We start from the raw sequence: 16,003 nt of genomic DNA, 5'->3' as shown, positions 1-16,003 counted from the left end.
TACATCAAGCCAGAACCCCAACTCCCTTTTTGTGTTGTGGCCTGCGGTATAATGGAAAGCAGAACAGTGCCAGTCCTGTGTAGTCCAGTCTCACTTAGACATTTATGTCATCACTGAGCTCTGTGGCCTTATCAGTCTGGCGCTACTGTGAGCTGTGGAGCTGTGAAGACCCACTGTGTTTAATCAGCGGGATTAGTGGCACAGGCCACTGGGTGCGACAGATAATAGTAGCTAATTAGCCTACTAAAGTTCCTGCCCTGCCCCCAACTTAACATTTACCTCACACACACAAATGGATTTCATGCCTCTTTGCCTTTTTTCCTGCACATTCATTAGATATGCTTTAGATTTTTCTGTACTCCAAAGCTTTCTCTGTACATTTGTGTGTTTTTCTGCAAGAGTAGTTGTTGTGCACCTGATGTAGACATTCCATGCACTCTGTATACTCACTAAGTATGACAAGAGACTTTTAACATCATTGCTGAGATACAGAGTAACCATGTTTTCGTAAACCTTTTAGGATGCTTTCACACCTGAGCTGTTCGGTCGGCTTGAAAAGAACTCTGGTGCGTTTTGTCGGATAGTCTGTTTGGTTTTTGCTATTGTGAATGCTTAAACAAACTCAGACTAAACCGTGCAAACCAAAGAATCGAACTCTGGTCCACCGAAAAATTTGGGGTTGGGTTCACTTCCAAGTGCACCAGAGTCTGGTTCGCTGCAGGTGAGAACCAGGCAATGTAGTAGCAGGCTTGATTAATGTGTTTTTGACAGTACAGTAAAGTCTGCGGCTTGCTTCGAAAAAGTGGCATCTCTTTTTTTCTCACATATTCTTTCCAATTGATGAGGGACAGCGTTAACAGTGTTACATTTGTTTGCAATGCTTGGTGCACTTGATGTTGCAACTTCACCACTGATCTGCACCGAGTCCACCAGACCGTATATGTGAAAGCGACCTTAGATGCTGAATCACTACAATAACTATGCTAACTATCCAGACTTCTGTTATTTGTAAGTACAGTAAAGAGAGTATATGTTAATATCTTCAAGAAAACAGACTTGCCTCTCTGATTCGGTATCCCAACTATGGCATAGCCTTTATTGCTGGAAAGAACCCATAAAGCTAAATTCAATCATAAGTCTAACCAAATCATGGTTTTCGGAGAGTCGTGACAACTTCTTCCCCGGCACTTTAACATGCAATATTACCTGCACAGATTACCAATTAGTTCTGTCGGCCAACACTACACCACATCCACAGCCCGACCTGAAACTGGAATCTTATGCAGCAGTGTCAAAAAGGGCCAATTTTGGGACATGTCATACTATTGAAAATAAGATAATACATTTTAAAATTAAAGTTATTCATACAATACAATTTATTATAAACATATATATATATATTTTTTAAATTTATTTTTATTTTTTATGCGTCTTTAAGTAACACACTTGATTGCGGCGACTATAATTCTCCAGGTGGCACAGAAGAAAACGCTGGCACAAGACGCAGTTGTTAAAAATATTATTTTTAGGAATAAGATTGTTTTATAAACCTTGCTAAATTTTTTTGTTACCCTCTGTGTTTGACAGCTGATTTTATAGCCTACTAACAGTCAAAGCTATCAGTTAAATGCAGCAAAAGAAAAAAAGGTTGGTTTCATTGAACCACATGTTTATTTATTCATTTTCATTTTGACCTGCACTGGCGGCAGCTGACATTGAAGAGATTTGGAGAAAACTGGAAAGGACTTATGCAGTCATAGGATTATCACATTCAATTACATTATTATTTGAATCTAATTTTATATATTTACGCCCACAATCCAACCCGCATGTTCTTTGTCTTACCCAGAACTGAACCTGGAAAAAAACACCTTTACTTGAAGCTACATGTATAGCTTTTAAATTTGAGGCACAAAATAATTCATTAGCCTTGCCCTCTTACCTTCTTTTATGATCAAAGTCACATCCAAACACTTATCCTAGCCACTGAATGCGGCATCTAACCTGAGACTAAAGTAACTGCAGTATCTACAGATTCTTCACAGGCTCCAAGAAACACAGACAGTCAAAAAGAAAATTCACGGCTTTGCTTTTAGCCTGGCTGTTTCTTTGCTTCTTATTTATTTGATCTCAGGACTTCTCTGTACTATGATTCTTTTCCTCACTTGCCACGAACCAGTTAATCACTGACTGTGTTCAGACATGAATCAGACCCAGAGTGAATGATATAGACCTTATTATGTTCCAAGCATTTGTTTAATGCCAATTGATAATAAGTAGAGGATATGTAACATACGCTAATGGTACCATAATGTGTCACACTGCAGCTGGAATCCCTCATTTCAGCTCCACGGTTCAGGCTTGAATTCCGCTGTAGAGTTTATGTTCTGACCAAACATAACAGTTAATGACTCTGCCAGTGAAAGGTGAACAAGCCAAGTGTTATAAAGACTTGCATTATATGGTCAAAACTCCCAAGGTAGCTATTCATTCCCCTGCGTTAGGTCAGCAATTCGTTCAAATGGTCACATCACACGGACATATCTTGGGAGAAGCCAAGGCTAGGTCAATGAACGTAGGCATACAGTAAATCTCAGCACCATAACCTCTCGGTCAAATCTGTGTCAGCATTTACCCTGCTGTGCCAAGGCCCATGCTAATAGGTCTCTCGACCACTGCCTGGAGCAAACTGAGCCTTGAACTGTGTGTATGCTGCTCGCATAATATGTGTGCATGTGTGGGTGCGCATGTTTGTTTGTGTGCGTTTGTCATTTTGTGTTGTCAGTTTTTATAGGGAAAGCTGCTTAGCTTTTTCACACACAAAGACGGACACACACACTCGTACACACACGTACAGCATGCTCAGTCACCCGTAGGAAGGAGACCCAGGGCGAGGCCGCACATCTGACAGGAATCCAATTGAGCGTGTCTAATGGCGGACATCCAGGAGAGGAGGAGGGGGAAGCAGACCTGCAGTGATGAAGGAGAGCGGAGGGCAATTTCCTCAGAGAGCTGGCTCTCTCTCTCTCTGTCTCTCACGCTCTCTCTCTCTCTCTCTCTTTACCTCTTTCTCTCCTTCAGCTCAACATTACAGTAAAAATGAATGCTTTGTCAGAAGGCAAAAATCACATGACCCTTCATCTTTTTATATAGTTTCAGGCCCTTCACCCTCTCTCTCAAAGTTAATGCCCTTTCAGTTCTCATTATTTTCAAGTATTTAATTTTTTCCTTCAATATTGAATTCGGATATACAAAACGAATGGAACCTGCCATGCCCATACTTAAAATGAACTTTTTATGTTGCTGTACTCAGTTAATGTCCACGCTGAATTTTTTACTTGTATTATTCTAATATTGCTAATTGGTTCTGTGATTTAAGAAGACAGCATGGCCCTTTTGTGCTGGCTCTGATCATATCAATTTTTGTTTTAACAAGGATGTTTTGATGTAATGTTCTCTAGCTGCTCTTTCCTGTTCTATTCTCTTTGTGAAGTTTAAGAGTGATCCTCTCTTAAACAGCTCCACTTGTTGTATTGACCCATTATTGACTAATCATTGTTTTCCCGGCTGCTGGCAGCAGTAAAAGGGTCCAGTTTTAAATAAGATGTAATTTTGCCTCTACAGACCTCATCTCTGGATCTGCATCGCCATATTATTGAAACTACCTGCCATTCATTTTTAGCAATACTAGAATGACAGTGTCTATTGATTGATTGATCACTCTGCCACTGGACAGACATAATGAAATAAAACATAAAACTTAGGCATGGATTGTCGTCACATTTTGTTCAGATATTCATGGTCTCAAGAGGATGAAGTCTAGTGACTCAGGTGTCCTGACTTTTTCTCCTGTTGGATTCTAATGATACTTTTGCGTTGGGGTTGTTATTAAAAAAAATCCCTCAACAAATATAGCATGGACTGTAATGATATTTAGTTCAGACATTCATGGTCTCAAGAGGAAGACTTCTATTGACTCAGGTTCCCTGACTTTTCCTTTAGCACCACCATGAGGTTTGCATTTGTGGTTGAAATTGGCTATAGATTTATAAGAATCCTATAGAATCAATCCGAATGACTTTCTACAATTCTACAACGTCATTTAGCAGATGCTTTTATCCAAAGCGATGTTCAAATGAGAGTTAATACAACACAAGCAAGGATGAAGTCAAGAAACATAGCAAGAATAAGTGCCGTGGGTTAAGTTTGGGTCCATTAGGATGCAAGAGCTTTTTAGGTTGCGCGAGCAGTCAGTGCGCTACTTATCGTTGTAATCTGTGTAGATCAAGTGTGAAGGTGTTCAGTAAAGAGTTGATCTTCAGTCTCTTAAAGATTGAGAAGGACTCAGCAGATCTGATGGAGTTTGGAAGTTTGTTCCACCACCGGGGCACTACAGAGGAGAAGAGTCTGGTTTGAGCCCTTCAGCAGCAGAGGAGCCAGACGTCTTCCACTCGAAGGGCATAGTGGGTGGGTTTGTGGATTTAGTGGGTTTGTGGACCTGAACAAAGGAGTTTAGATAAGAAGGGGCTGTGCCCGTTGCCATTTTGTAGGCAAGAGACAAGGCTTTGAATTTGTTGTGAGCTGTGACCGGGAGCCAGTGCAGAGAGATGAGGAACGGAGTGACATGTGCTCTCCTGGGCTGGTTGAAGACCAGACGCTCAGCCTTGTTCTGGATCATCTGCAGAGAACTTTGGTGGTTTTGATTTTGTATCAACATCAGCAGGGCAAATTTTTCACTTATTCCATGAAATATCTCAACTACTGGCTGGATTAACAGCAAATTTTGTACTGATGTTCGTGATTCTCAGGTCATGTGTCCTGATGAGTTTTCTGATGAAAATTACTTTTCCTCAAGCACCACCAGCAAGTTGGATTGTTGTTGAAATCCCTAAACAACTGTAGCATGGACTGTTGTGTCATTTGGTACAGACATTAATGGTCTCAAGAGGATGTATTCTACTGACTCGGGTGCCTTGACTTTTCCTCAACACCACCATGAGGTTGGCATTCGTGGTTTGACATTGAAATATCCTAACAACTTTTGGGGGCATTTTCATGAAAGTGGCTACAAATAAGGACCCTATAGAATTAATCCTAATGACAGGTTTAACTTTTCCTCTTAATCCATCAACAGGTCAAACTGTCACTCATTCTGTAAAATATGTCAACTTCTACTGGCTGGATTGGCACCAAACGCTGTACAGTCGGTCATGATTCCTGTATGATGTGTCCTAGTTACTTTTAGAATCAAATTACTTTTCCTCAAGCAAAAGCAGTTTAAAAGTTGGGGTTGTTACTGACATCCCTCAACAACTATAGCATGGACTGTTATGATATTTGGTTCAGACGTTCATGGTCCCTTCAGGATCAATTGTAAGAACTTTGATCCCCTTGACTTTTATGCAGCATCACCATCAGTAATTTTCTTAATAACTGCATATCTGCAAAACTAGTGGTTTTCATAAGTTTTTCACAGCATTTTAACTTTTTTGGGACATTTGTTTGTCATAGGACAGTTGTCTTCTTTATCATAGGTTTGTTAGGGCATCTTGTTGCGTAAGTATTTTTTAGAAAAGACAAACTGATCTTTGGACTTTTTTAAGTTGTTTTGTTTTTGCCATTACAGGCAATCAACAGTCCCAATCTACAAGGCTGCTTGTAAACAACACTGATTCCACCACTGACTAGCTCGCAGTCCGTATGAAATTGCTTGTATTGAACGTAGAGACAGCTCTGTTTGGTTATTTAAGTGAAAGTGTGTTTACATTCTGTTTTAGTAATTAAATTTGACTTTTTAATGAGAGACCTGCTTGATAGTGAAGAAGGGAAGGAGTGTCAGAGTTTTGACTTCTTTCACATTATACATCCATCACAGCTGACTACTAACCTGGGATCGCTTAATTGTTCCTTATTGAAAATGTAATATGTGTCAGTTCTCTTGTCCTTCCCTTTTCTTTTTCCTCATTTTCTCTGCCCATAATTTACCACATTGGATACCCATTAAGAATATAGTCATTTATGAATCAGTGGTTGCCACAAGCAACTGACAGTTTCATTACATCAAATCAAAGTTAATTTTGTGGAGGAGTTGGATTTAAAAATAGAGCTTTGAACAGCGTCAGTATGTCTCAGTCATTTGATATTCATTTACCGATTCTTCCCCTCCTCTTTGGCACCGTCCTCTTCTCCTGCATTTCTATAAACCTGCTGAGTACACATCACTGTCTTTAGCTGTATTTTCTTATTATGTCAGTAAGTTTGGATAAACGTTCTTTCAATTATATGTCTGCTAAGCTGCCAACAACCTAAAATCTCATTGTGGTCTGTGTGGATGGTCTCTTGGATAGGATACACCTCGTGACTGATTTTGAGTGCTCATATGCAGCTGTACTCGACCATAGAGTGTTCTGCGTATGGTTTTACACTCCTACTATTAGTAATTCACAGTGAGTGTTTATTTGGGTTGTCATTTCTTTTTATTTCAAGTGTCTTGTTGAAGCTGAATTGACTATGTTGATTTCTTTAGAATTCAGGTTCACTATATAATTTCCAGCAATGGTCACTTGTATGCAGACTTAATAAGAGGCTGTCAGTGGGGCTTTATTTTGCCGCTGTCCAAGTACTACACGGTTTTCATAGTATGTGTTCTTCTGTGCATCCATTAATGTCGGTTTGATATTACTATTCTTCTTCTGACCTGTCTGTCAAGCAAGGGCTGTGTGAATAACGTAAGAGGAGTGCAGACGAGGAGGAGGAGGGGGAGGAGTTGGGTCTTTGATAAAAGCCCAGTGTCCCTTTCTTTAAGTGACTGGCTATTGATCAGGATGGCAATCATGCTAGCACTCTATTAAATCATATGCAGTCTGTCTCTTGGCTGTGGCATTATTGAGCCATCGACACTATTGTATGAGTTTAACAACCCTTTGGCACAGGGATTATAGAGCAGTGGTGGATGTACGGTAGATAATATACCTTCGAAATAATTCTTCACAGACAGGCAGAATGGAATTAATGACATTTTCTTGACAAGTTTAGAGGAGGCTACCTTGGCGTGTGCAAATGGCAATAATATTAAAGGACATTTCTGTCCTAGGACAAGCACTGCGCACTGCTTGCAATATGAGCGAATGCTGTACAAAACTCAAGACTTGAGACATCTTCCCCAATCACTCAGTAGGTTTACATGACACTTGCAAAAAACAAATTATTAACTGAAGTGCATGTAAACGGATTAGTCTGACTAATGTCGGAGTTCTCCAGCTCCGATTAAGACATCCAGATAATGCGATTGGAATTTGAATTTTGTCTGCATGTATGACGAGTAGGGATGGGTACCCAATTCAGTACTTTTATAGGTACTGACCATCCATCCATCGGTACTACTGAGTACCGATTCATGTAAAATCAAACGGTACCATGTTTTGGTACCTAAACGGTGTTTCCTTTAAACTGATCATTGATTTCAACCTGTTTTCATTTGACGTCTTTGATTAACAAGCGTGCTGACGATCGCACCATTTTTATTTATTTTTTTATTTTTTTTATTTACCTCCTCGTCTGGTCCTGTCTGCTCACCACGGACACTAGCTGCTGCCCTCTTCCACCCCGGCGCAGAGACGAACAGCCCGGCTCTAGGCCTGCTAGCCTCCAGCTGCTATCTCTCCAATGTCTCTACTCGGGCTTGGCCTTCGTCTGCCTCCAGATTGGACCTTCCTTACTCCGTTTGCTCTCTCCATTCTTCTGTAGACAGCTAACTGCTGCATCTCTGGTCCTCCGCTAATACTCCGCTCTTCAACTCAGGAATATTACCTGCCACTTTACTCCAAACTGCCTCGCTGAAATTAAATCCCTCGGACTCCTGCGTCATCCTCGATATGTGCACAGAGCAGCCCGACTCAACTTTGTTTATTCCAACCATGCCACGCCCACAATACTGTCTGACCGGTGCTGCGCCGCACAGCTACGACGTCATCACAACAAATCACATGTGCTGGATGTTGTATTGTTCTGATATATTTTTTAAAGTTTATATTTTGAGAAATAAATATGTTGAATTCTATTATTAAACAAATTAACATTTATTATCACATCAACAAACGCAAAAGTACCAAAAATTGGATTCCCAGGTATCAGATATCGGTACCGTATCGGTTCAAATGTGAAAGGTGCCCATCCCCGATGACAAGACAACTCATGTGCGCATGCTCTGCATGCTCTGCATGCTCCAACCCCTGCACTGGCATATGACACTGGAAAAAAACACATCCAAGAAAGCGGGTTCCAGTAGCTGGTCAGTAGCGACGGCACAAAGTGTTGTAGCCCTCCAACGGCATCCGGCATTCTTGTCTGCCCCTCAAAATCACCATCCATCTTGTTGTTCTTGTTGTTCGAAAATGCCGGTTTCCCGCCTTCCTCTACTTGTTTATTATGACGTAATAGGTCAACCAGAAAGGAGGCCATATTAACCCGCTGAAACGACGCATATTGCCACCTAGTGTTTAAGGGGAGGACACGTTCCCGTCAGTTCTTCGATTTTGTCAGTTACATGTAAACTGGGACAAGGACAGAAGTCCTATTAGACGCCAAAATAGAATTTAAAGCGTAGCTCTATTAAACTGTGCATGTAAACGGACTGACTTTTGGGCAGAATGTGTAGAAGGGACTATAGCCAAGGAACTAAAACTGTAACTTGGTGTGCACGCAAAATTTATGATTATGTGGTAAAAAGACAGACCAAATTAATTTCAATTAAGTTAAGGTTTTCTTATACTGTCTGCATGTTGTCAGTCTGTGTTTGTAGTCCATTGGTTTTGATATAAATATCTATACACATTTGTTCAATCTCCCCACATTTCATCAGAATAATTAGTGATTGCTATTTTGATTGGAGTTATCTGTCAGCATTTTCTGCAGAAAAGGTACAGTTTAGGTTCCTATTCCTTCCTCCACTTAAATCAAGCTGCATTATCCTCTAGAAAGAGAAATTGAATTACAAATAATATAGGATATTATAGTGTTTACTATATAACAATACTGGAATATTTTTCATCTAATAAGCATAAAATGAAAACAGAAAACATAAAGCATATGATTTGCACTGTACTTAAGAACAAGTGCAGAGCAGTCAGTGCAATCAGTAACCACAATTGTTTTTTGAAAGCAGTACTTGGAACCGTAAACACACTTTCATTCCCTAATTAAATTTCAGGTTCGTGTTTTATAAGTATGTGCAGTAAAGTTGCTGAAATATTCTTGGAATTATCCCAGATCTGTCAGATTCTTTAAAATTGAGTTGGTTTTAAGTGTGGATTTTTTTTACAGTAGGTCTGCAGGTATTGTGGTAGACGTTCACCCACACAGGAGAACATGTAAGCAATGCTCAGCTCAGAATCGACTGAACAGCCTGAATTGTATTGCTGTTGGCACTGCAGTTTCACTCACCTGCTGCTGGAAAAGGCTCACACAGTAGCCACCAGGTGATGCTGAAGCTGTTTTACTGACCCTAACACCTACTGTATACATAGGTACACACATACACACAGTGGCTTGATACTTACATTTATACTGACACAAGAACATGCAAATGTTTGTTTTATCTTGAAAGGTAATGCTTCCAGGGATGATGACTGTAGGACGAAAAACAAAGAGAACAAGACAAATATTGAAGCGAATCTCTAAAAATATGAATAAATGTTTTTTTTTAATGCAAGAAGGAGCCAAAATTAGAATAGGAAATTATGTTTTTTAAAAGACTAGAAGCCTCTATTCATGTCTTTACATCATTGTCCCATCACTCCTCTGGACCTCTGGTGTCTGAATTCTTTGGTTTCAAGTTGTTTTTTGTCTGGCAAGACCAAGGAGGCAATCAACCTTTAGAAGCTTGATCTGACTTAAATGGTTCCCTGATAAAGATGTCTGTGGTGTTTGACAGCTGCCTCTGCCTTTGACGAGCTCTACGCTGGTGTAATTAACCCCACTTAGCAATCCGTCTTGTTTTTCCTTTCCTTCTGTCTTTCTCTCACTTTCTCTGTCTTTCGCCCCCCCCCCCCACAGCAAGCACTAAAGGAAAACCTGAGGCTGAGGGAGACAGAAGAGAAACAGAGGAGAGCACGGGCGGCGAAGGAGAAGGCTGAGCGTGAAAAGCAGGAGAGACAGCAGAAGAAGCGGAGGTTGCTGGAAGTTAATGCAGGTAGAGTCCGTTCAATCTGCTTTGCCTGCCAACTCCTGCATCATTGAGCTCTACACAGACAGCCGTGTGCTAAATCAGTTTGGGGTCAAATGGTGTAAGAGATCATTCAAAGACAATGACTCACGTTTATCAAGCAAACAATGGATTAGAGGAGACTCATTTTCTCACAATTCAGTATTTATCTCTCTAAAAAATGAAAACCCACACCTACACAGAAGCCTTTGTGCTATTTTGATTGACGGACAAGCAGTTAAGTAATACTGGATATGATTTAAATACAAAATTACTAGCTGTGTGATATTTAAAGAGAACGTCAAAAAAGCTGTTTTAAAAAACCTGTCAGTCTATGTCAGTCTCGTTGAAATTATAGTCTCGACATATATTATTTCCAACCAATTTATCTATCAAATGTAGTTTCCCAGTTTTGAAAAGCATGCATTATTGTGCGACACATGCTTTACATTGTAACACACTGTGTCGTGTCATTGTGTCCCGTTTTGTCACCTTCTGCTTCCTGTCTTTACACTTTAACAAGGTATGGTTCTTGACGTGTAGCATTGTGCAGATTTCAACCTTTGAATAGCGGTAATGTTATAATTATTGATTGGCCATTCATACAAGTATAAAAGTTCACCTCTTGACCTTTCCTTGGAGGTCAGAATAGAGAGCCGGACCAGAGCAGCATTCCTCAGGACGGTTTTAGTGTATTGTTACAAGACACTTGACTGGGATAGATGATTTCCAAAATGACCTTTAACCCAGGTCAGTTGGTTGAAGGACAGCCTGTGTAATCACAAATCCACCCAGCAAGTTACTCTTTTCAAGTGAGCAGATTGACCCAGTCCATAAAGGGTGATGGTTGAATCACTAAGTCCACACTAATAATTTATCTGAAATATCTTTACATTAAGTTCTAAATGTCACGTTGACAAGCTCAAGTGTTGAACTAGGCCAGGTGTAAAGGGTTTGGTGTTCAGCTGCTAGATTGTCATAAAAGTGCAGCCAAATGCTGTGTGGAGAATCATCTGCCTAAAGAAGAATTCAGCTGGCTTGTGCAAATACTTACACTTAACAACTGATCCTCAATTATTCATTTCCCTAATGCGTTAAGTTTGAAAATATGTTTGACAAAAATGTGGAGAAGAGCAATCATTTACCAAGGTAAGAAACTTGTTGAAGAAAATGTTCGAAGCCAAGTTCAGGCCAACATTGACCCTGTGTGAAAAGAATGTCCTTCATGCATTTGAATGAATGGTATGCAGAGGAGGCTGGCATTAAAATGCAGGGTCATCAGGAGGAATAGTTACCTTGGTTATTTTTTTTTGTGTGACCGGAAAGTCATCCAACAAGATCAAATGCGCACATTGCTGATATATTACTTTGTTATATGTACAGATGTGTTCCTGCTGCTGACCTTGCAATGGTTGCAACAAAAGATCAAAATGATTGTGATGACATAGGGCTGGGCAATTTATTGACAAATCAATATTTTGTTATGGGAGGAGACATCCTCTTAGATTTGAATATCGTAATGTCATAGGTTTTGTTCTTTCCTGTTTTTAAAGCATTATATTTCATTATATCCACATAGCTTAAGACTATTCATCAAACATCTAATTGTGTAAATATTTTGTGAAAGCACTAATAGTGATGTTGTCGCAACTTCAATACTTGAGGTATTAAGTCAATAATATTGTGGCATTTGATTTTCTCCATACCACCTGGCCCTAAGATGACTTTCCACAGTCGTGAAATCCTGTCCCATATAAACAAACTTTTGCATACCTGTTACTCAAACTGGACTTCCTGGATAATATTTAATATTGTGTCTGTTGTATCTGGTACCTTAAGCAGCACGCCCCCACAGACACAGCCCCATTTGTTGTCTCAACACAGTTTTTGTTTAAAATCCCTGCTAATGTGTAACTCCTTTTCCTTTGGCACTTTACTTTACTTTTACCCAGTTTTAGTTCCACATCTCACTTCATGAGAAGAAATGTAAAAGTTTTCAGGCTTTATGACCAATATGTTGCTTACTGATAAGAGCATGACAGGTTGTGTTCATATTCAGAGTTGGACTGGCAGGCCTGTGGTTTTGCTTTGAAAATGTAGTATTTTGTTATGAAAACATGTTGTTGAGACCCCTTTGATGTTTTTCTGCGCTGGATAAATCATTTACTGATTACATCCCGTACTGATAGATAGATAGACCCATGATCTCCACTTTGCCGATATTTGAGCCAGGTGGTATGTGCTTTGCACTCAGTGTTCATAAGACATGCCTGCATGTTGTCAGCCGATGTTTAGTAAGTATATATGAAAGTGCTTTTTTGAAACTCTGTCCATTCCTGTGGCCCTCAGGGATAATTTAGTGAGAATGATAACTCTATTTACAAGCAGGTTCAGACATAGCTATGAAGAAGGCAATGTCTACCTTATGCCAGAGCATCTGGTTCCCACTGCCAGTTGTGTTTTTGTTTTTTGTTCTCCCTCCCCTCTCCTCCTCCTTCCCCTTTGGAGCACCGCTGATGCCAAAAACTTGTTCAACAGTGCAGCCTCCAGACCCATTTCCAATGCCAAAGCCGAGGCTGGCAGAGCAGTTGAGCTTGGCAGTCCCAGCCCTGCACCAGCATCTATAGCTAACACAACTATGCCAGCCACTGTAGAACTCCTGTAGACGTTAGAGTACAAGTAGCGAACCACCATGCTCCATGCAGGCCAAAGTACTGCTGTGGGCATAGTACCTAGCCAAACCAAGGCCTCTCTTGGCTTAAACAATACAAACCTCTCCCTCCCTTTTTACTCTCATCTGGACATCCCTCAATAATAACCATTTGCTACAGCCCGCCTAAAGTTTTACAGTGCTGGGCTGATCCAAATGAAGGGTCATGTCCAGTTGAAATTAATGAACAGGATTCTGGTGGATAGGTTATGTACTGTGTGTTAGTCCAGGAGCATGTACTGTATCTCATCCTCTGCCATGATGTGGTTATCTGAAAATACCAGCAGCAGGGTTAGAGCCAGAAAAACGGAACTACCCCCGGTAGATCAGTGTTATATGGGTTTGTTTATATAAGAGAGGCCATCTGGTGAATATGCTGAAATATACTACAATATCCAAGTTTCAGTTAAACTTGGTATGAGTATGATTTTTTGTTTCTTTTTTAATTTTTAATTTTTATTTCATATTTAGGATACGAGAAAGAGAGAGAGATGACACTTTTCCATCCAAATGTAATTCAAATTTAACTGATTTTAGAGGAAATCTTCAAAAGAAAGTGTGATTGAATGCTAGTTTCTATCCACCACCATTATGCGATTATTAGGATTTTGTTCATCAGGACAAACAGCAGGAATTCCATTATATCACTGCAGAAGATTTCTTTGAATTTTCAGTGATTCCACTGAGGTATTTTAATGTGCAAATTGCAAATGTGTATAAAAACAGATGGATGGCAACACATCTTGAGAGAGAGAGTAGAGAGTTGTACATTGCCTTTTAAATACCCTTTGGTCTGCTATTACTTATGCAGTATTTGCTGTAACATCACACATGAGCACAAAAGCACCAATTCCCCCAGCATGGAGCATGTTGGTGGCAGCATCATGCTGTGGGAAATGATTCTCTACAGAGGGCCCTGGAAGGCTTGTGAAGGTAGAGGGTAAAATGAATGCAGCAGATTCTAGAGAAATCCTCGAACAAATCATTACCACATTCTTTAAGAAAACTGCGAATGTGGGAAACAATTTAATTTCCAGCAAGACTGGCTTAAAAACAACAATGTTAATGCCCCGCAGTGGCCAAATCAGACACCAGACCACAATTAAAACAAGAATTTAGATGCCATGAAACTAATCAGAGCCTTAGCCATTTAGCAGTAAGAAAGAATGGGGAATAATTGCAGCATCCAGATGACAAAACCTAACCACATAGACTCAAAGCAGTAATTGTTGGCTTTTCTAAATATTGGATTAAAGCGGAGAATTTTTAATCAAGAATATGGGTTTCCTATTTGTACTTCAATTATATCACTTTGTTTTCACTTTGGCATTAAAATTATTTTATGGTTCATCAGTTTCAGATAAAAAAATAATAACAGTGTCTCCACTTTGTTTTTCTGTCTTAAACCAAGAGAAGGGGCTTAAATACCCTTTATTGGCAATGCATGTGTGTGTCCTTATATGAATTTCAATGAAGCTTGCGTGTTCAGTTTGTTACTCCCTCGGATTGACAGCTTGGATTTCTTTCCCCAGTGCTTGTGTGGTTAGTTGTGTTCCACTGCAAACTTTTCTATTTCAGAAAAGTAGTTCAGAAATAAGAAAATCATAAGAATAAACTTCAGCCAAATTTTGTCAGAAAGGCTTATACAAATATGCCTCGAGCTTGAAATTTATTTAGATACGCTCAAATTAAGATAAAGCTAAAGGCAAACTCAGTGACATCCCCAAGAAGTGATGTTTCTGGCAATGTATGACACACACGCGCACATGCACACACACACGCATGCACACACACACACACACACACACACACACACACACACACACACACACACACACACACACACACACACACACACAGATTGTTGGGATGAAATGAATATGTGATAGAGATTTGGCATTGTGCTGCCAACCCAGGACAGGATTTACTCACTCTCTCTCTCACACTCTCTCACTCTGTCTGTCTCTCAGCCTATTTATTAACTAAAGAGCTTTCTCTTTGTTTGTCGGGGAGGATTGTCCTCAATGGAGATTTTCTGTGTAATCATCTGATTATCCATCAATTCCCTAAAAAGCCCCAGAGAGACTGCATATCCACATTATGCTGAAGGGCACAGCAATGAGAGACAGGGGAAGGAAGGGGGAGGGTTTCCTGGAGGAAATGATCAAAATGGATTTTTAGCTTCTTTACTTGCTACAGGTATCTGCATTTAGCTTGGTTTTAGCTTTGCCTACTTATGTATTCCCGAAATGTGAGCCTCTCCCAGTTTCCTTCTCATTTGCACTCAGTCTCTTTTACCTGCCACTGACTGGGCTTCTACCTACACAATAATATGCAGCCTGGCTTCGTCATCTGCACTGTGTGTTCTGGCAGACTGAGAGAGTGAGCGCATCAGCTTGCATACATTTGCATAGAGCCCTATGGAGATTGAAATTCAGATTGAATAGGTGTTTTTCCCTCCTCCTCTGGCTGTGCCTGGCTTGTGTATGACAAATCTGTTGCATTAACTCCCAGGGTAGGCCGGGAGCGGGAATGTTTGTGGAGCGACAAATTACACATCAGAGCTTTATTTAACATTCCCTACATGGCTACAAGCGATGAACTATTAAGACGTCAAATAGAAGAACAGCTAGCGATGCAACCCTGCATGCAAAGATGCTAAAAGCATAGGAGCGGCATAAAAAAAGAGAGTGAGATGAATGTATGTATTGTATGAGATACTGCATGTTCTCATGAGATCATTCTTAGATACTATAGGCAAGGTAATGCCCTCTATTACATGCTTTAGTATAATGGTGGTGCTCATATAGCTGGTTTATAGTCAACTTACAGTTCAGTTGGGATTGCACTGGACACCGGGCTCCCTCTGTTGCTGTGGGCAACTAGGCTAACAATGGCCCAGTGTTCACTTAGTGCTGGTCATAAGGTGTGAATGTGCTGGACCAAATACAAATGCAGTTTTTGTTAAAACGCTTGGAGTAATCAACACTGCACTGGCCGCTTTGGTGTGAAAGGTATAATTAAATGTCTTGCACCTTGTTCATAAGTCTGTTTATGTTGAACCCAACTGTGTAGCCGCGTGGTACTATCGT

General features: G+C 40.2%; 1 protein-coding gene across 1 annotated transcript in view; it reads left to right on the top strand.

Moving 5' to 3' along the window:
- LOC131987059 (protein diaphanous homolog 3-like) overlaps positions 1 to 16,003 on the top strand; it is a 181,712-nt gene that overhangs the window by 103,282 nt on the left and 62,427 nt on the right. The window contains exon 25 of the mRNA XM_059352207.1: positions 10,054 to 10,189. Within this exon, the coding sequence (XP_059208190.1) occupies positions 10,054 to 10,189 (136 nt within the window). The remainder of the gene's footprint in view (positions 1 to 10,053; positions 10,190 to 16,003) is intronic.

Source organism: Centropristis striata, chromosome 2, assembly GCF_030273125.1.
Source record: "Centropristis striata isolate RG_2023a ecotype Rhode Island chromosome 2, C.striata_1.0, whole genome shotgun sequence".
In the NCBI taxonomy this organism is placed as follows: domain Eukaryota; kingdom Metazoa; phylum Chordata; class Actinopteri; order Perciformes; family Serranidae; genus Centropristis; species Centropristis striata.
This window is presented reverse-complemented; position numbering and strand designations above follow the sequence as displayed.